This window comes from Gymnogyps californianus, unplaced genomic scaffold (assembly GCF_018139145.2).
Source record: "Gymnogyps californianus isolate 813 unplaced genomic scaffold, ASM1813914v2 HiC_scaffold_117, whole genome shotgun sequence".
NCBI lineage: Eukaryota > Metazoa > Chordata > Aves > Accipitriformes > Cathartidae > Gymnogyps > Gymnogyps californianus.
This window is the reverse complement of record NW_026113998.1, coordinates 34,234-56,492: the sequence shown is the minus strand read 5'-3', so window position 1 is coordinate 56,492 and position 22,259 is coordinate 34,234. Positions and strand designations below refer to the sequence as shown.

Sequence of the window (22,259 nt, the reverse complement as noted above, 5' to 3'; positions counted from 1 at the left end):
GGCAGATGAAGTGGCTAAGCCACTATCCATCATATTTGAGAAGTCGTGGCAGTCCGGTGAAGTTCCCACTGACTGGAAAAGGGGAAACATAACCCCCATTTTTAAAAAGGGAAAAAAGGAAGACCCGGGGAACTACAGGCCAGTCAATCTCACCTCTGTGCCCAGCAAGATCATGGAGCAGATCGTCCTGGAAACTATGTTAAGGCACATGGAAAATAAGGAGGTGATTGGTGACAGCCAACATGGCTTCACTAAGGGCAAATCGTGCCTGACAAATTTGGTGGCCTTCTACGACGGGGTTACAGCATTGGTAGATAAGGGAAGAGCAATGGACATCATCTACCTGGACTTGTGCAAAGCATTTGGCACTGTCCCGCACGACATCCTTGTCTCTAAATTGGAGAGACATGGATTTGATGGATGGACCACTCGGTGGATAAGGAATTGGCTGGACGGTCGCACTCAAAGAGTTGCAGTCAATGGCTCGATGTCCAAGTAGAGACCAGTGACGAGTGGCATTTCTCAGGGGTCGGTATTGGGACCAGTATTATTTAATATCTTTGTCGGGGACATGGACAGTGGGATTGAGTGCACCCTCAGCAAGTTTGCAGATGACACCAAGCTGAGTGGTATGGTTGATACTCTAGAGAGAAGGGATACCATCCAGAGGGACCTGGACAGGCTTGAGAGGTGGGCCCGTGCGAACCTCATGAAGTTCCACAAGGCCAAGTGCAAGGTCCTGCACCTGGGTCGGGGCAATCCCAAACATGAATACAGGCTGGGCAGAGAATGGATTGAGAGCAGCCCTGTGGAGGAGGACTTGGGGGTACTGGTGGATGAAAAACTGAATATGAGCCAGCAACGTGCGTTTGCAGCCCAGAAAGCCAATCGCATCCCAGGCTGCATCAAAAGAAGTGCGGCCAACAGGTTGAGGGAGGTCATTCTCCCCCTCTACTCTGCTCTTGTGAGACCCCACCTGGAGTACTGTGTTCAGCCCCCAGCATAAGAAAGACATGGACCTGCTTGAGTGGGTCCAGAGGAGGGCCACGAAGATGATCAGGGGGCTGGAACACCTCTCCTATGAAGACAGGCTGAGAGAGTTGGGGTTGTTCAGCCTGCAGAAGAGAAGGCTCCAGGGACACCTTATAGCAGCCTTCCAGTACTTAAAGGGGACCTACAGGAAAGATGGGGAGGAACTCTTTATCAGGGAGTGTAGTGATAGGACAAGGGGTAACGGTTTTAAACTAAAAGAGGGTAGATTTAGATTAGATATTAGGAAGAAATTCTTCACTGTGAGGGTGGTGAGGTACTGGAACAGGTTGCCCAGAGAAGTTGTGGATGCCCCATCCCTGGAAGTGTTTAAGGCCAGGTTAGATGGGGCTTTGAGCAACCTGATCCAGTGGAAGGTATTCCTGCCCATGGCAGGGGGGTTGGAACTAGATGATCTTTAAGGTCCGTTCTAACCCAAACCATTCTATGATTCTATGATTCCCTCTTCTATGTACCAGGAACCCCTTCTTGAAGTTTAAAGTGCAAGGGCTCCATTTGCCTGTTTTGCTTGTACTAGTGTTTTGGCTTTCCTCAGTATGAATGAGGCCTAGCTGATCAGTGATTCTGAGAATGTAGAATTGTGGCACAGGTTAAATGTTTTGAGTATTGTATTGCATGCATAAACAAAGACAAAAGAGGAACTGACATTAAGCAGACTGTAGGCCTTGCAAAAGTAGCCAATACATATGTAGCCATATATATAGAATGGTGTTTGATTTATAATAGCTAAATACCATTAAAGAATTCCATCATCACTGAGTATATTGTAAGTATGGGATTTCACAAGTTGCTTCCCTCCTCTTTCATGTTTTTACATAGTTATATATATTATATATTTTATATATTTATAATATATATGTATATATATTATATATTTTATATATTTATACAGGAAATTGACAGAAATTACTAATAACCATTTCCAAATCTAGATTGCTTCCAAACACCTTAACATATGACAAATTCTATGCAGGTATTGATCATGCAATGTTTATGCCTGCTTATACAAAATGTACAGTGGAGGATTTCCTTTCAATATGATCTGCTATTCTAGTGCCGTTTGCTTCCAGTTCTGAACCAAAATCCTTTATTCTGACTTTATCATTCACTGTTTTTCAAGTTCTTATCCACTGATCAAAGTGAAAATTTCACCATGGTTTAACCTTTTATTTTCTAGCTCACTCATGAATATTCATGTTCATGTTTTACATTTGGAAGTTTTCCTGCATCCTGACTTTTGTAATCTGTTACTCTCAGGAGTTTTGGGGTCCATCAAGGAATTTCTCAAATAATTCTAAAGTATATGGGTTTTGTTCTTTTGTAGAATAGTGTTTGAATGGGAAACACTCGTGAAAGGATCAGTGTCCCCATCTTTTGAATCTACTGAAGTGTTCTCATCTCTTTTATGCACACATACATCCGTAAAATTGAAATACTTCCTCTAAGTGACTGTTAAAAAAACCCAACACACCCACAAACAAACAAACAAACTTTGTTTTAAAACTCCAGTCCTTTTCTGCTGGATTATGTCACCAAATTTGTTGTGAATTTAAACAAGACATGTAGAGATGAGGTGAGCTAGAAAACAGACGTTGGCACTCAGACTTTGCTAGATAAAGGAGAAGAACCTAAAAAAAAAAAAATTTAAAAAATCGCATAATTAGGAAAAACAATTGAATGGAATCAAGAAGTAGAAACACCGCCCCCCACGGGCAAGGCTGATGCGCTAGCAGCCATAGTTTCGGCCTTGAGGAGTTGCCGCCGGGCTCAGGAGTCGCTTTTGCCACTGTAGTGAGAAGCGGGCAGAGTCTCGGGAGCAGGCGGCGCTGGCGGCCTCGCCAGCCCCCAGCATCTCACCTCCTCCCGAGCAGGGAAGAGAGCGAGGTGAGGAGATACTGGCCGGGTTCGCGTCCAAGTTCCTGTCTTTCCGGAGCAGGGATCAGGTGGAACAGCCGGATGGAGGGAGTGAGGCATCAGAAACCTCTTCCTTCCCGGCCCGGGGGAACCTGTGCCACTCCCTCATTTTAAAGCTCCGCGTGGCGCTGTCAGAGCGGCGGGCGCCGGGTGAGCTGCGGGGACGTGTCCTCGCGTAACGGGAGGACTCAGGAGGCCGGGGCAGCACGAGAGAAAGCTGATGAAACAAGACCTTGCTGAGGGGAAGCTAGAGTGAGCGAAAAGTAGCTGCAGAGGTGGAGGGAGCAAGTGCTACCGCCTCTCTCCAGAGCGGTGGCGGCTGCACCGGCTGCACCGGCAGCATCATCACTTGGCGCTGCGGAGGGGGCGGGGCGTGCGCGGGGACTTGCGTTGTCTCTGATGCAGTTCTGTCCTGGGTGCTGGTTGGCAGTTTAAAGTACCGGAGCTGTCATCGCTAAGGGGGTTCAGAGCACCAAGGGTTGTTGTGTGTTGTCCTCAGTCTCCCAAGGAGGAGACATGGAGGGGAAGCAGCCCAGCTCTGTGAAGCAGAAGACGGTTACTGAGTTTAGGGCCATGAGTGAAGAGCCATACTTGGAGGACAAGGATGCGGCAGCAGGCGGTGCAGAACCGGCCGTGGCAGTCGACAATGTGCTGAGCAGACCGCTGGGTCCCACGCCGAGCCAGAGCCGCTTCCAGGTGGACCTGGTCACCGAGGGCTCCGGCCGTCCAGCAGAAGCGGCCAAAAAGGCGGGCAGGGAAAGCAGCATGCTGTGGAAGAGCAGTGAGGAAGCCAAGGGCAGGTTTCGGGTGAACTTCGTGGATCTGTTAGCTGGCGATGAGACCCCAGGGGAGTCTGGCGGCAGTGGTTCGGAGGGCGGCAACATCAGCTTGCAAAACGGCGGTGACGCAATGCTGAGCGAGGGCAGCCTCCACTCGGGGGGCGGCACCGGCACCACCACCACCACCACTACTACTACGATACTCACACTAACACCTACTATTTGCGCACCTTCGGCCACAACACCATGGACGCTGTGCCCCGGATAGACCACTACCGCCACACGGCTGCCGACCTGGGAGAGAAGCTCATCCGGCCTAGTCTGGCCGAGCTGCATGATGAGCTGGACAAGGTGAGCGTCTGCGGCATCCCCGTGGCTGGCCGTCACCCGGCCGTTCCCTGCCCCTCCTCCGCCCCTCTGTTCTTGTCGGAGGGAACGGCGGCACCCCCAGGACCGCCCTTGCCTACTGCAAGGTCTGCCCTCGGCCGGCGCAGGGACATCTTAACGGCACACTTACTTTTCTGGGCTTGTTTTCACTCTGGCTGTACATTTGACTGAAATGTATGTAGGTTTTCATAGGAGGAAAAAGCCCATTGTGTTCTTAAAAAGACACAAACAGTGCAATTGAATTGAAACATTTATTTTTACATATATATATATATATATAAAAATTTTCATGGCGCAGTGGGTCTTTTTTCCATTTCTCTCTTGGAGATGGACCCAATCATAAGAAGTAGTGTATGTAGGGCAAATGTTTTCTTTGGAACTGAGAGAGGTATTGCCAATCAAGTGGTTTTCCATTGGTAATTTATATTGCCTTCAGCAAACAGGAAACTAAAGGGCTGCAAGGGGTATTAGGTTGGGGAGGGGAATGAAAATGTTTGGAACAGATGCTTAAAAAAATAGAAGGATGTGTCAGCTTTTAGTAGTGACAAGAGGTTTATCTGCTAACCAGCTGAAAATGCATGCCATCTCTCCTCTCCCTGCATACATAATCCTCAACCAAACTGTCACCTGGTATGATGTTGAAGGCTGCACAGATATATCCGAGGTCCCTTTCTTGTTAAGTAATATCTTCAGTCATGCTAAATAGCCCAGTGTGTCAAGGCATTGTGATCAAAGCTTCATAAATTTTGAGGCTGTGCATGTCAAGCTTTTTCAATTTTGGAGTAGCAAGTATGTTATTGGAGACAAGTTACATTGAAAGCTTATTTGTATGGTAGGTTCTTTATTAAAAGGCAAACTTTAGCTGAACCTGGAATTAATTTGCTGTAATTTTTAGATCATATCGTAAGGGAAGCCAGATTAAAATATTACAATGCTGTTTTCTTGCAGTCTTTCACTCCTTATAGGTGGAATTCCACAAGAAAACATATGTTCTTTTAAGGTTCTCCTGTTTCTTTTAATATCTTGCTGTTTGACATTAGTTTACGTAATATGTAATGGATAAGACTGCTTCTTAATTTTTTTATATATAATGTATGCTATAGTGACATAATTCCTAAGATAGGAGTAGCCCACTGTGGCGGGTTGACCCTGGCTAGATGCCAGGTGCCCACCAAAGCTGCTCTATCACTCCCCCTCCTCAGCTGGACAGGGGGAGAAAATAAAATGAAAGGCTCATGGGTCGAGATAAGGACAGGGAGATCACTCACCAATTACCGTCACGGGCAAAACAGACTCGACTTAGGGAAAAATTAGTTTAATTTATTGCTAGTCAAATTAGAGCAGGATAATGAGAAATAAAACCAAATCTTAAAACACCTTCCCCCCACCCCTCCCTTCTTCCCAGGCTTAACTTTACTCCTGACTTTTGCTACCTCCTCCCCCGCCCCGAGCGGCACAGGGGGACGGGGAAGGGGGGTTTGGGTCAGTTCATCACACATTATTTCTGCCACTCCTTCCTCCTCAGGGGGAGGACTCCTCACACTCTTCCCCTGCTCCAGCGTGGGGTCCCTCCCACGGGAGACAGTCCTCCATGAACTTCTCCAACGTGAGTCCTTCCCATGGGCTACAGTTCTTCACGAACTGCTCCAGCATGGGTCCCATCCACAGGGTGCAGTCCTTCAGGAACAGACTGCTCCAGTGTGGGTCCCCCATGGGGTCACAAGTCCTGCCAGCAAACCTGCTCCAGCATGGGCTCCTCTCTCCACGGGGCCATGGGTCCGTAGGTCCTGCCAGGAGCCTGATCCAGCGCAGGCTTCCCACGGGGTCACAGCGTCCTTCAGGCGTGTCCACCTGCTCCGGCGTGGGGTCCTCCACGGGCTGCAGGTGGATATCTGCTCCACCGTGGACCTCCATGGGCTGCAGGGGGACAGCCTGCCTCACCATGGTCTTCACCACGGGCTGCAGGGGAATCTCTCTCTCTGCTCCGGCACCTGGAGCACCTCCTCCCCCTCCTTCTTCCCTGACCTTGGTGTCTGCGGAGTTGTTTCTCTCACATCTTCTCACTCCGCTCTCTCTCGCTGCAACTGCAACTCCCCTGTAACTTTTTTTGCTTTTCTTAAATATGTTATCCCAGAGGCGCTACCACTGTTGCTGATTGGCTCGGCCTTGGCCAGCGGCGGGTCCGTCTTGGAACCTGCTGGCATTAACTTTATCGGACATAGGGGAAGCTTCTAGCATCTTCTCACAGAAGCCACCCCTATAGCCCCCCCCGCTACCAAAACCTTGCCACGCAAACCCAATACACCCACATACACCATATAAACAGACCTTTTAGTAATTCTAGAACTGTAACTTCTGTTAAGAGAATTGGTTGACAAAACACTTAGTTTTTTAGCCTACTGGAAAGGGGCAAGAAAATAGATGTACTTCAACTACATCTCTAACAGTGAGATCCTTGTCCTTTAAAGTCAATGGGATAAACTCGCATCAGCTTGAATGGAGCTATCCTGAGCATGTTTCTTACCCCGCCCCCGTCCTCCCCAAGTGTTTGTGTGTGGTGTTTGTTTGTTTATTGTTTAGAAACCATGACCCTTCATCTGTTCAGACTGAAGTAATTTTTTGAGGTTGCAAGGAGGTATCTCAGCAGCACATCTAATATTTATATATAAAAATAATTATTAACTGTAACAAATTACTGTTGCCTTTCATGTTCCCTTCTAATGGAGTTAACTGACTTTTTTCTTTAATCTGTTTACAAGTTACTATTGAGAAGGAGTAGTCAGTTACTGTTAGATTGTAAATAAACCAGTAACACAAGTGAAAACATCGGGGGAGGGGGTGTCTGTGTCCTGTTCCTCCCCCCCCCAACTTCTGATTTCTGATTTGTGCTAGGATTAGAGGATGGAGAAAGGGGCAAGTCCTTAGATATTCTGTTTGTAAGCAGAACGTTACTTGAATTTCTGAGCTTGGCAGACAGGACTTCAGTGTGTTTATATTGTAGCAGTCAAGGAAGCTCTTTATGACACTGGTAAGACACTTAAGCACATAATTTAACTTATTCTGAAAGTATAGTTTCTAAAAGTATAGTTTCTTCATATTTTATTAGAAAACATAGTAAGGGATTTTCTTGATAGGTTATTGCATACAGGAGCTGTGAGTGACCTAATTATTGTATCATTATCAAACAGTTGCACTGTAAGCATTATTTAACTCAAATTACTAATTTCAAAAGTGTCATTAATTTGTTTTGTGGTGTGGGTGGGTATCTACATGAAGACTTTTTTATTTAAGAAATGGTGTTGTGTTCCTTCTGCCCCCCCCCCAAAAAAAAAGGGGGGGGGGGAATGGAATCTGCAACTTTTTGTTACGCTTGATACTGTACTTCAGTATTAATTCTGAGAACAGTCATGTGTATAAACTTCAAAAGTGAAGTTGGAGTTCTGCATAGTGAATAACTCAGCTGTTCTGCTGTAGGATGTTTCATTTCCAAAGCAATTAATGCATTAGCAAGCAATGAGACTTAAGTGAAGAAGGGAAGCACTTTTTTCACTTCAGATTTATAGAAGTAGTTTGTGTGAGATAGCATTGAGAACACAGCAGCTTTAATAAGGATGTCATGCATAATAATGGCATTGGATACCTACTTTTTCCCCATCTCCGGAATATAAAATATACTGTATCTGTGATTATATACTTGCTTTCTGGCCACAGAGTGCTGCTAACTCTTAGTTCAGGATGGTGCCATACTTTCACATAAAAGATGTTCATGAAACTCTACTCTATTGTGCCTTTTTTTTTTTTTTGGTAGTGTTTCATGGGACCTCTTGTCTCCTTTCCCAAAGTGGCTTCAGTTCCTGCTGATTAATAGTCAGTGTTAAATAATGCCATGCATTAAAGAGGATATTTCATGGACCCTTACAAACTTGAAAAATTAAACTCTTTCCTTCAGCTGTGATTTTTGCCTTAACTTAACTTGTACAATATGTATGCCAAAGACTTAATAGGGCAGCTGGTATAAATGTCCTAGTACCAGTGAATAAAACTTTCACTAAGTGAAGGTCTATTCTTATACCTACAAAATGCTTGATTTGCTATGGGAACTATAATTCATTTTTTGGTTTGATTTAGCTTCTTGACCCAGTACATCAAAGTTGGCAGTTATTTTTTGTCAAGATTGATCCAAAAATCTCTTAACCAGTAATGTCATTCACTGCTTTGCATTTAGCTATTTCATTTTACAGTAAAAATTTGCAATATTCTTGTTTTACTTTTAAAAGGTAAATATATGTTGGGACTTGTTACAGTAAAATTAATGCTAGTGCCAGTTAACAGATTTTTTTTTTTAGTTTTGTTTACAAGATTCATATGTCTAACTGTTTTTCTGATTTATGTTTTTACAGAAAAGCACTATTTGAGGAAGATGCATATACATACACAAGGGGTACCTTTTGCCTTGTTGTGGTGTTTAACCACCTCAAGTGTTATTTGGCCATTCCAACAGTAATTTTTGTAGTAAAAAGGAAAGGGATTTTTCTTGAAACTGGTTGTGGTAACACAACTGGGAGATGCTCTGATCTAATGTGGATGAATTGCATACTACTGAACTCTGTCTTCCATGTTCAATTTCAAGCAAGGAGGCTTGTCTTCAGTTACCACTGGCTGTAGATAGCCAAGGTGACCAGTGCTTACCCAGTTGGTATGAATTAATCTTTGTTTCCTTTAGAGAGGTTTTTTATTATCATCTTACAGTTTAGGAATATCTATTTTTTGCCTAGGGTTGACTAAATCTTTAAGTAAAGCTATAGTCTGTAGAAGAAGTTCCATCCTTGCTTTCAAATCTGCCTTAACATCTTCCTAAATGGAAAAGACACTTTACCCTAATATTATAGACCTTATGGTTCTAGAAGGTGAAGGCTTTTAAAATGTTCAAAAATGGACTGTGTCTTAGTTATCCATTACCATGCATTAATAGAATATTTTTTTTATAGCGTTGCCTTAATTGGTGAGTTTATTCTTTTGAAAGAATGGGAAACTTTGCACTATGTGAATAATTCTGATTTAATGTCTTCTGTTCAGTCACTTACAGCTGTGATCAGAAGACAGTATGTGAACTGAGCCCTCTACTGGTAGCTTTGCTCTGTTTGTTAAATACTTACTGAACATACTAGTTGTTTCCCTTGACAGACTAGAAGGCAGTGATCTGGGAGGAAGATTTTCACTTTCCTCTCTTCTGCTCCCCCCCCCCAAACAAAAGACACTTAAACCTGCACTTTGCTTCCTCCCACACAGAGAAATCCGTGCACCTTTCCTCTGAATTTGGAGACAGGAGTAAGAAAAAAAGGCATTATTGGTAGCTTTGAGGCAGGATGGATTGTGAGTTTTTAAAACAAACAAACAAAAAACCCAAGAAAACCAAAACAAAACCTACAAAACCCACAAAACCCACAAGTTGTGTCTAACAATCTGTAAAGGAAGCAGAGTTCAACTAAAGATGCACAAAAGACTAAAAGATGATTCTAGGCTATCAAGTTTGCTGATCATGTCATGTAAGGTCTGTCTTTTTAAAACTGGTTCCTCCCCTTTCCCTCTATTAGAAGACTGAGACCCTTTTGCGGATAGAAGTTTTCTTGAAGTACTCTGCTGAATCTTACTTGTGGTTGGTAGGCTTCTTGGTTCTTTAGTCAATGTAATTTAACTCAAATAGCTTCTTTCCCTTCTTGTTATTTATGTTTGTATACAGTACTTGAATTTTCTTTCTGAACTTCATCTTACTAAAATAAAACAAGACAAGCTCTTTTAGTCTTGTTCTCTGTGCATTTGGACATCCTAGAATCACAAAACCATTGAGGTTGGAAGTGACCTCTTGAGATCATCTAGTCCAACCCCCCTGCTCAAGCAGGGTCACCTAGAGCAGATTGCCCAGGACCATGTTCTGGTTGGGCTTTGAATATCTCCATGGGTGGAGACTCCACAACCTCTCTAGGCAACCTGTGCCAGTGTTTGACTGCCCACACAGTAAAACAGTGTTTTCTTGTGTTTGTGACCTTTGTCTCTTGTCCTGTCAGCAGGCACTACTGAGAAGTCTGGCTCCCTCTTCTTCATTCCCTCTCTTCAGGTATTCATATACATTGATAAGAATCTTCCCTGAGCCCTCTCTTCTCCAGGCTAAACAGTCCCAGCTCTCTCAGCCTTTCCTCATAGGAGAGATGCTCCAGTCCCTTAATCATCTACGTGACCCTTTGCTGGACTCTCTCTAGTACGTCCATGTCTCTCCTGTACTGGGGAGCCCAGAACTGGACACAGTACTCCAGGTGTGGCCTCACCAGTGCTGAGTAGAGGGGAAGGACCACCTCCCTTGACCTGCTGGCAACATTCCTCCTAATGCGGCCCAGGATACCGTTAGCCTTCTTGGCTGCAGGGGCCCACTGCTGGTTCATGTTCAACTTGGTGTCCACCAGGAGCCCACCAGGTCCTTTTCTGCCAAGCTGCTTTCCAACTGGTCAGCCCCCAGCATATACTGGTGCATGGGGTTGTTCTTCCCCAGGGGCAAGACTTTGTACTTCCCCTTGTTGAACTGCATGAGGTTCCTGTCAGCCCATTTCTCCAGCCTATCGAGGTCTCTCTGGATGGCAGCACAGACCTCTGTCGTATCAGCCACTCCTCCCAGTTTTGTATCATCTGCAAGCTTGCTGAGGGCACACTTTGTTCAATTGTCCAGATCATTAATTAGGATGTTGAACAGGATTGGCCCCAGTATTGACCCCCGGGGTACACTGCTAGTTACTGGCCTTCAACTAGTCTTTTTACCACTGATCACAGTCCTCTGGGCCTGGCCGTTCAGCCAGTTTTCAATCCATCTCACTGTCCATTTATCCAACCCATACTTTGTCAGCTTGTCTATGATGTAGAAGTCTTTAATTTGTACCTGTTCTCATTCATCATTCTTGGAAAAACACTGAGCTCTATGCACCTGTACTCAGATGAGGCTTTACTAGCATCATGTAAAATGGCATCTTAATGCTTTTTTTAATCTGTGTGGAAAATCCTCACTTTACTGATCCTGATACCACACACAACTTTTTTTTCCATGTTGGTGATAGTGACTGCTCTGTTTGCAGCAGTAACTCATATTAGTCCTACAGGGTTTGTATTTTATAAGGACCATGTTTATTTTGTAATTTTACATTGTATAAATCTCCTAATCTGATTTTTTTGTGATGAGTCTTTAGTCTGAAGGGGAAATTCAAATTGTAACTGCTCAGCAGTGGTAATTTGTGACTGAGGAATGATCTGGCATGGAGGAGGGCCTAACTGCAAGAAGGGGTTAAACTGGCTGGAATTAGGAATGCCAGAGACAGAAGGACTCCTTGTAAGGGAATGAAGTTTCCCTGGGTGATAAGATGAGAAACAGCCTCAGCATTGTCTTGTAGACCATCCTGGAATGCCAGTGCTCAGGGCCCAAGCTCAGGGGCCACCTTTGGGCAGCAGAGCTAGGCTAGGCGATGGACCCAGGGCTGGGCTGAGGTGCCCCGTGCAACCACTCTCGGGATTGGTGCTGGTGCAAGTGTATATAAGGAATCTGCTTGTGACACATCTTTGCAGACTCCATGTAGAACTGCTTGTTGTGGTAGGACTCTGCCCAATGCATTGTTCATTATATGTTTCTTTTATATTTTAAGCACGAATGTGTGTTTAATTTGCCTCAAAGGGTACCATAAAAATTCCCCAATGAGTCCAAAATACTTGTACAATAACAGATTCAATGATCTGTCTTCAGCAAACTGCTAGTATTGTTCTTACTACTTTGTTTTTGTTTTGTTCTAGAGAAACTGGAAATAACTGAGCAATGTTAACAGGTTATAGTTTGACAACCCAACTGTGGGCTGCTGCTGAAAGGGGTAAACTCTTGTGCTGACATTTGAATTTATACAACTTTTGAGTTGGATCTGGAAACTGGTTTAGCTTACAGAAAGTAAACAAAAAATCCAAACCTGCAGAAATATCTATCACTGGATGAGCTGGGTCAGTTCCCTGATCCAATACTGTGAACCCCCTAAGCACTAATGTCAGGTGAAGGCCTGGTAATTTGTCAGCAGAGTACAACTAGAGCACCCTTTACACAAGGTGGGAGCGCCCTTTTGGCGAGGCATATTCTTTAGTTTACTAATCTTAGCTGATATACTGTCACTATCAATAAGACTAGTTTAAGACCAGAACCTGAAAGAATAGCAATGTTTTCTCTCTAGCTTGGCTGCTTTTCTTTCAGCATAAGCTATTTCAGAATTGATCAGAGAGGAAAGTGCTACAGAATGAATATTAATTTTCTTCTTCAGATTAACTTTTTCCCCTTGGGTACTCTATTTGATTAGGTCTAATCTGATTTCTCTTCTTGAAGAACAATATTCATGTAGAGAAGGGGACTGGCAAGATCAATATCTTGGAAGTAATTCAAACCTGTATACTGTATCTTCAACTGCATCCTTCAGAACTCTTTCTAAAGCCCAATATAATATTCAAGCAACATGGGCAACCACAAATCCAACTTTTTATTTTTTTTAATAGCAGTTAATATGCTCATTTGTTAACTATTACCTATAATCAATCAATAAATAAATCTTAAGACTGACCTTAAAATTGTTTGCCTTTCAGTATTTTGGAAGTTATCTGGTTCTTGGAACTTGAGCACATGGAACATCTTTGATTTATTTCTCTACTTCAGCATGCTGATTAGGCCTGATAAAATTACAATTATTTTTTTCTGTGTATTTAAAAACAAACCAACCAACCTAAAATGCATTATCTGTGCCTGATGAATTTAACTGACTTAAGGATATTGGGGTGGGGTGTATGCATGTGTGGATTCCTATCCAGTCTCAGTCTGAAGCCATTTTAACAAGGAAGCTCATCTCTTGCATCTTCATTTTGCCAGTTAACTTTTCTTCAAATGAGCTACTTTTTGTTTCAGATTATTCAGGTTTTTCAATTCAAAACCAATAGCAACATCTGTTGCGGCTGTAAAGATAACTGTCAGTGCCAGGTTAGTATTTCAATTTATTCTGAGGGTTTACATGGTACAGAAACCCTGAAGATTATTCTTGGTAATCTTACTGTAGGCAGTTTGGCAACTTTGGTCTGAATGTAATTTTGTGCCAATACAAGTGCTGTGTGAATGTACCAGCTCTGTGCTAGCTCATGGTAATGTGCTTTTAGCTATATCCACCAGTTCGTGGTGTGACTTATTAAACATTGGCTGAATTTTTAATTGATTTATTTTGTTTGGTTTTTTAATTACTTGACTTTGTAGTCTATTATGACTATAGTTTAAATTTAGTTTTCATGAACTTATTACACTTAGAAATAGACTTCTAATTAAAAAGGGAAGTTTTATAAGGTTACTGCTGCCATACTGTGGTATAATTACTCCTCCCTTGACTCTTCAATGGGAAGTACATAATACTCTGTTTTGCAGATATGGATGAGAATTGAAGGTTTTCAGAGCAAAAATTCTTCAAGTTACCCTTTTTTGGGGTGGTGTGTATAAGACTGGGGAATTCCCTGTGTTGAAAACAAGTTCTTGAGCAAGGCTGAAACGGGAATTTTCAGCTATATTTACAGACCAATGTATTTCTTGGACTATACTTAAATATGCAAAACTGCAATGCAAGTGGCTTGCTAATAGGGTTTGATTCAGCTCTTAAGCATTTAAATGCTGCATCTGCTTCATTCTGGAGAACAAGAAAACTGTATGACGCTTGAAAGGTCTCTAGCTGTTAGAGATGTATTAGGCTTATGTTTTTCAGATAATTGAGTGAAAACTACCTGTGTTCAGAACCTGGATCTGTTGTCCTAAGAAATGTGATTTCTCTCTTCATCTCAATGGATATCCAAAGGAATATGACAATCAATATACAGTGATGAATAACTATTTTGATCATCACTTGCAGTACAGTGATTCTTCTGGAAAGGATCAAATGCATTGGTGTAATAAGGGAGCTAGTAGTTTGGTTCTGGGGAGGGCAGGGACGGTGTTAAAACTTCCAGCTCTGATGTTCTTCACCAGACAGTCCTAATTCTCCCTTGTAGAGACCTGTAAAATCTGAAGGGTAAGACTTTACTTAAATTGGAAAGGACTTACCACAGATGTATACAAAACCAGGAGTACTTATAGTGAACCATCAGAACCAGAACTGGGATGTGAGTTTTCTAAAGATAATTGCGTATGTTCTTCCTGGCTAGGATGTGTTCTTGAGGTGTGAAGTATACTATAAGTATTTCTTCCTTTTAAGTTGGATAGATTGGTTGCATCTGCAGTTTGTACAGGAAGTCATGCCTCCTTTTTGTGACTAGATGTTAATGAGACAATTTCCTGTTAACTAGAATAAGTGGAAACTTGACAAGATATTTCCTGGCAAAGGAAGATTTGGGTGTGAGTGTGGTGGTGGTGGGTTTGGTTGTGTGTTGGGTGTGGTGTGTGTGGGTTGTTTGGTGGTTGGTTTGTTTTGGTTTGGTTTGGTTTTTTTTGGTGTGTGTGTGGGTTTTTTGGGTTGGTTTGTTTGTGTGGATTTTTTTGTTTGTTTGTCTTTAATGGTGCAGACTATGTTGACTATTACTTGCCAGGAAGGCCTACAGTATTTCTGGGAGCGAGCAACATGAACATTGTGAGTCTGTCATGGGGTAGCCACATTGAATGGCTGCTGAATAGAGGTCTTTACTCTTTTGTCTTTCATTCTCTCATCATCAACTTGCCCAGAGTATTCATATCCTCCTATGCTTAAGGAAGGATGTGTGAATCTACACTTGAGGATGTAGAGAGGTGTGGTGGTGTGGGTGTGTAGTTTGTTGGTTGATTGGTTGTGTATTTTGTGTTGTGTGTGGTTTTTTTGGTTGATTTTTTTTTTTTTTACCTTGATGCTGGTGTCAAACACTCTTGTTCTCCAAGTAATGTTTTTGGTGCGTAGGAAAAAAAAAACCTCAAACAAACAATTTATTTCAGATGGGAGACCAGACTCCTGTGTACCTGTGGATGTCAATATCTATCTATACTTCCTCTGGAGCTTTCCCTCTGTAAATATGGCTAGTCTTCATGTGTTTATTGAAGACCGGATCACAAAGCTTCTAGACCTTGACTTCAGTTTTAAAGAAATGCGAAGATTTGAATCTGAACTTCCTATGCTAATGTTATGATAACTAGATGAAATAATGATGATGATGTCTGTTTCCAGATGCATTGACTCTCATTCTACTTTGTGACTTTATTTTGATGTGATGCTTTGCTTAGGAAAGCACTGTTGTTTGTTTGGTGGTATGTGGTTGTTTTGTTTTGTTTTGGTGTCGTCCGTGTCCTTCCCCCACCCCCCCACCCCAAGAGCTAAAACCTGAAAATTTCCAGTGATGCATTAGAGGAAGAAGGTAGAGGAAGGGATGAGATCAAACTTTAAATATTGTGCAGTGTTCAAATGCCTGGATTATTTAATGTGACATGACAAGTTAATGGCTGTGGAATATTGCTATGACTGTTGTCTATGCCTTGAATTTTTCCCTCAGTAGGAATTTGTCCTAAAATATCCAGGGAAATAAGAAAAAGGGACTGGTAGGGGTTATCACAAACTTTGATTAAATTGGTAATTTGGGCAAGTTAATTTCTCCATCCCCCTCAGTCCCTCTTTCCTTGCTGCACTAAATTGCTTACAGACCTTTTCTGTCAAGCAAATACACACCAGAATGCAGCTTCTGGCCTTCTCCTATAAGGAGATAAGGATTGTAATCACCTCTTTAAAGAGAAAATCCATTGCCTCAGTGTGGTTAGTAAGCTATTGTGGTGGGTTAACCTTGCTGTCAGATCCCCACCAAGCTACACTCTCACTCCCCCTCCTCAACAGGACAGGGGGAGAAAAGATGAAAAAACTCATAGGTAGGGATAAAGACAAGGGACATCACTCACCAATTACTGTCAGAGGCAAACCAGACTTGACTTGGGGAAAATTAATTAAACTTATTGCCAATTAATAACAGAGTGGGATAGTGAGAAACAAAGACAAAACTAAAACCACCTTCCCTGCACCCTCCTCCCACCTTCTTCTCAGGCTCAACTTCACTCCTTCACTCTCAACTCTTCTACCTCCTCCCCCCACCCCCGAGCAGTGCAGGGGGGATGGGGAATGGGGGTTGCAGTCAGTTCATAACAGTTGTTCTCTGCCACTCCTTCCTCATGCTTTTCCCCTGCCCCAGCATGGGGTCCCTCCCATGGGATACAGTCCTTCACAAGCTGCTTCAACATGGGGCCTTTCTATGTGGTACAGTCCTTCAGGAACGGACTGTTCCAGCATGGGTCCCCCACAGGGTCACAGGTCCTGCCAGAAAACCTGCTCCTGCATGGGCTCCTCTCAACAGGCCACAGTTCCTGCCAGGAGCTGGCTTCAGGGTCGGCTCACCATAGGCTGCAGCTTCCTTAAGGGCACATCCACCTGCTCCAGTGTGGGATCCTCCACAGGCTGTATTGTGGATATCTGCTCTGGCATGGTCCTCCATGGGCTACAAGGAAATCTCTGCTCCTGTGCCTGGAGCACCTCCTCCCCCTCCTTCTCTGACCTTGGTGTCTGCAGGGCTGTTTCTTTCACATTTTTCTCACTCTTCTCCCTCTCAGCTGCTATGCAGTGTTGGGAGGTTTTTTTGTTTGTTTTCTTTGCTCTTTCTTAAATATGTTATCGTAGAGATGCCACCAGCTTTGTGTCATGAAAATTTTGCAACTGGCCCATGCTGACCAAGGAGAGAGGCTCGGATGCAAAGTATGCTGAGAGTCCAGATGGTTAGGTATACTAAAAAATGTGATGCATAAGTTGATTACAGAGTACCATTTAGCATTTACTAGAATTAATGTAATAATTGTAGAAGGATCTGGTACCACCAGGTGGGGAACTATGACCCACTCATTTATTGCCCTAAGATCTTGCACAAACCAATTAACTTGTTTGCCATCTGGTCCTGGTTTAGGTTTTCTGATCGGTAGGATAGGATTCAGCAAGGGGACTGACATTCTACTAACATTCCCTTTTTCATATACGCCTCTATCAGTGGCGTAATGCCTGCTATAGCTTTGGTAGATAATGGATATTGTTGGATTGAGGGCGAGTTACCACCTTTAGTTTGACTATATACTGGTGTGGCTGCTTTGAGTAAGCCCACATCCATGGGGTCCTATCCCCGCAATGAAATTGGTATATCATTTAGTTCCTTAGGCAAAGTTCCTAATTGACTGGGGTTTGCCAAAGCAGGGATCAATTCTGGTAAATCTGGTATAGGTAATTTGAGTTTAATTCCATCTGGAGTACAATGTAACTGCATTCAGCTTACAAAGATCGTCCCTTCCCAGCAAGCTGATGGGAGTGTCCTGTACAACTATGAAAGAGTGGTGAGAGGTCCCACTTGTACTTTCAAGTTATCCAGGCATGGTACAGTGTGCACAGATCCTTCTATTCCTACTATCCTTTCATCACCAATTATTTTTGCTTGTTTAGGTTTTATATTTAAAGTAGAAAAGGTTGCCCCTGTATCTATCAGACAGAGGTAATTATGTCCATCAACTGAAAGGTTTAAGACCGGATCCTCATAAAAAGAGGGGGGAAATATTTTGTATTCAGAGGCTCCTGAAGTAGCTGCACAATAGGTCCCTGCTAACAGTCAATCCTAGGTGAAATCAAATTGCCCCTGTCACATAGCAGGGAAAGATTGCACCTTAGCATTGAGTGGTCTTTTTGGGAAGCCCTTTGGACGTACTGGACATTCCTGTTTCCAATGACCTCGTTGTCCACAATAATTACAACAGTCTACTGTTCCTTGAGGCCCATTGTTCCTAAAATTTTTCCCTCTGCTTATGCCTTGAAGACCTCTGCATCCCTGCCCCCCTTAGTCTAGGATTGCTATTCAATGCTGCTGCCAATAGACTAGCTTTTTGTTCCTGTTCTTTGTTTTTTTGCTTCAGCTGTCTTTCATCTCTTCCATTAAATACAAATGTAGCAATGCTGACTATTTCATCCAATCTTTTGCCCTGCTGTCCTGGCACATGTTTAGAAAAATATTTCCTGATATCTGAGGCTGACTGTTCTACAAAGAAAGATACCATTAGAGTCTGATTTTCCTCATTTTCAGGGTTGACCCCTCCAAACATTCTTACTTGTTTAACCAATTGGGCATAATATTCAGAGGGGTGTTCAGCATTACCTTGCTAGCATTCTCGGGCCTTAGCCCAATTTACAGTTTTCCTTCCTGCTTCCTTAGTTTAACAGTCCCCCTCACTCTTTGCAGCATATCTGTATCAGCTGATGAATTGGGGTTCCATCCTGGGTCATTGGCTGGCCATGGGGCTCTGCCTGGTGCTTCCCTGGCCCATCTATGATTTGTTTCCCAGATTTTAATTTTCTCGTCCGAAGTAAAGACTGCCTCAAATAGTGGCTGTACGTCAGCCTGTGTAGGGTCATAAATGTGGAAAATGCCGCATATAGTTTGTATCTCCTTCTCCGGATAATCCTGTAATCTGGGCATCTGTTGTTGCCACAAGACCAAATCAGCGGGTGCAAATGGCACGTGGATTGTTCCTGCAGCAAGTTGACTAGGTTCCAATCCCAGCCCTATAAGTTTTTGTTGGAGAGGTGCTTGAAAACCAGGAGCAGTAGCAATAGGTGGTGCAGAAGCCAAAGCTGGGGCAGGAGAAGGGGTAGAGGGGTAGTGGGATAAGCTGCTGGCTGAGGGTAAATTCTGGAATGCAAAGAGTTCTCCTTCTCCCCCCCCCCCCATTCATTCAGAGATTTTTATTTATCTTCCACTCTGGAGGGGAAAATACTACTGTTTTGCAAAGCAGCTATAATTCTATGGCATCATCATCCATCTGCTTCTTTCTTGATCTAGACATTCCTGGAGTCGGTCTTGCTACAGTTACTTATCTCTGATGCCAGATAATGGGAGGGTTTCACAGAGGTGTTAGAGGGGCTAGGATGCTGGCATTATCTCGGTAGTCCAGGGGTATCCTTTATTCTTCATGGACAGCTTTAAGATTCTGAAAAACAAAGGTCCTTATCTTCAGGGTGGGGGCTGTCCTTCTCCTCCTTGCAATGAGCTGGAGTCCTTTGGTCATGCTTAAGTAAGCATGCAGTATACAATGAAAACTATATATATATTGTCGTGGTTTAACCCCAGTCAGCAACTAAGCACCACGCAGCCGCTTCCCCCTTCCCCCTCCCAGTGGGGTGAGGAGGACGAAAGGGAAAAAAAAAGTAAAACTCGTGGGTTGAGATAAGAACAGTTTAATAACTAAAGTTAAATATAATACTAACAATAGTAATAATGAAATATAATAATAATAATAGTAATGAAAAGGAATATAACAAAAAACGAAGGGGGGGAGAAAAAAACAGTGATGCACAATGCAATTGCTCACTACCCGCTGACCAATGCCCAGTTAGTTCCTGAGCCGCAATCCGCGCCTCCCGGCCAACTCCCTCCCGTTTATATACTGGGCATGATGTTCCGTGGTATGGAATACCCCTTTGGCTAGTTCAGGTCAGCTGCCCCAGCTATGCTCCCTCCCAGCTTCTTGCACACCTGCTTGCTGGCAGAGCATGGGAAACTGAAAAGTCCTTGGCTTAAGATAAGTCCTACTTAGCAACAGCTAAAACATCAGAGTGTTATCAACATCATTCTCACACTAAATCCAAAACACAGCACTGTACCAGCTACTAAGAAGAGAGTTAACTCTGTCCCAGCCGAAACCAGGACAATATATATCTTGAAGTTCATACAATTTCATACTATAAAGACTAATTGGTACAATAGTTAGGGAATGAGATTTTCCTAACATTCGCTGATTGGCTCAGCTTTGGCCAGTGGTGGGTCCATTTTGGAGCTGGCTTGAACTGGCTCTGTCTGACACATGGGCAGCTTCTGGACTCTACTCACAGCGCCCACCCCTCCACTACCAAAACCTTGCCATGTAAACCAAGTACAGCTATATTAGAGATCAATCAATGAAACTGTATGCGCTTAAGACCTAAGTGGTGGTAAGCTTAATAAAGGATAGATAGGAGCCTTGCTTATAAATACACCACCTTGCAAGTAGAGTGATTTACTCTTAAGCTGAAATCAGCTGTTGGAGTAAGTTTCTTAACTTTCTTGCTAGCCTGATTAATACTTAATTCTGCTGGTAAGAGTTGGGAGGAAGAATGGATGGTTCTCTATCCCTTTAAAATAATTAAAATAAAAATGGCTTTTACAATTGAAAAACTTGTAATATGCAAATATTGCCTATTGCCCCTGTTGAAAGCAGTATTGAGTGGCAAGACACTGAAATACAAGCTGATGGCAGAGACTTGTAGCTGACATTCTTCAGTTGACACATTAATGTGATCTTAAACAGAAATTAAAGTCGGTAGTACTTTGATTAGTGAAATTATAAACACAGAAGAAAAAATTACAGTTAATGTTCTGTGTCTGTTGCAGTCTCTTTTAAAATCTCTGGAAGTGAATGCCAAAAGCATTTGCTGCTATATTTTAAATATGTAGTTGTAGAGATGGTAATATAGCCAGACCACTTAAGTTTTGGTTTCTTGGCTGTAAATTTGAATAATTGGTTATTAGTTTCAATCAAAGTAAGTCATTTTTCAAGTTGTTCATGTTTGATTCAAGGAGTCTGAGTTTTAAGAACAGATCGTGTTTTATCTGGGTAACTTACCTCCTGTTGCTGTAGATAACTTCTGGATGCCACTTAATGGGTTAGTAGGCTTTTTTAGGTTATGATTGTAAAGATATCGGAACCAAAATGTATAGTAGCAGCATTTTATAGGTGCTTAAAAGAAGGAGAAACTCTGCAGTGGAGAGCAAGTTTTTTATAACTCGTTCCTGGTTTAAAACCAAGCAATAAAATACATAATATGCCAGGCATTGACTGCTGAATCTTCCAAACTGCAATCAATAGCTAGTCACTGCAAAATGACTAGCAGTGTTCCTTGAAAGTGTGTGATTTTGGGTTTTTTATTTAATGAAAATGTGAAAGATGGATTTAGTCAGACTGAGATGCCTTGGCATGTATTTTCCGCCATGTTTTCTTTTGTGCTTGCTACCTGATTGGTGTTTCATTGGTAGCAATACTGATCACTCAAGCTTCCGATCTAACTCCTGACAAACCTAGTGTAGAATACCTAAATCTGTTTTGATGGCTTGGCAAATTTATTTTTCTTTTTAACTGAAGAATTATCAAGAATTCATGATCTGCTCTATTTTTAAGTAAAAGATAACTATTCATTTGGATATTGCCCTGTTTGAAGTACCAACTGTACCTGCCAGACAGTGTTAGAATCTGTAGATAAGATGCAATTAAGATGTAAAAAGTGATAATCTATTTCCAATTATAGGATCTATTCTTTCACTGCTCTTCTTTCATCAGAATGATGGCTATTATGAAGAATTAAATATAGAGTTGGACCCACTGGTTCTTCTCAGTTTAACAGAAGAAATTAAGAACTGTGGCAGGATGAGACTTCTAGCAGATGTGTCCCACAAGCAAATCTGTAACATGCTAGTAGCATGCAGAGTAGAGAAATGAAATGGAAGTATCAACATAAAATTTAAAGATGCTTGTCACAATTGTAACTGACAAAACTCTCCTTTTCATTATTGTATCCATGAAATTCAGAAGTAGACCAGCATGTTCTATGTCATGGAAGTCCTTCCAATGCTTTCAAAAACATTTTAAAAATCCTATCCTTCTGCTTTATAATTCAAGTTTCTAGCTTTGATGGACATAAATGTTTTAAAAATGCTTTGGGAACACAAGAACAGCTGTATTAAATCAGACCAAAAGTCTGTCTAGCACAATATCATGTCTCTAACACTGGCTGCTCAGGGAAGAGTATAAATAACAAGACAAATGTGCTGATTGATTCTTCCAGGAATCTCCAATTCAAGTAGTGTTCTTGTGTTGAATAGCTTCTGTTTTTTCTCAGTCTCTGTCCTAATTTCTCTTTGAACTCATGTAACTCTTAGCATCCACATAATTTGTGGCAAATAGCTGCACAGTTTACCCCTAAGGTATGTGATAAAGTTTCTCCTCTTGTTCTGAAACTGCTATGTGAAAAGTTTGCT

The 22,259-nt window shown here is 42.5% G+C and overlaps 1 protein-coding gene across 1 annotated transcript in view; it reads left to right on the top strand.

The window, feature by feature from the left end:
* Nucleotides 1-3,480: 3,480 nt before the first annotated feature.
* Nucleotides 3,481-22,259, top strand: part of LOC127027987 (solute carrier family 12 member 2-like) — a gene marked incomplete at its 3' end in the record, with an annotated part of 45,642 nt that continues 26,863 nt past the window's right edge. Inside the window, 2 exon segments of the mRNA XM_050913822.1 lie at nt 3,481-3,913; nt 3,916-4,094. Coding sequence (XP_050769779.1) covers nt 3,481-3,913; nt 3,916-4,094 — 612 coding nt within the window.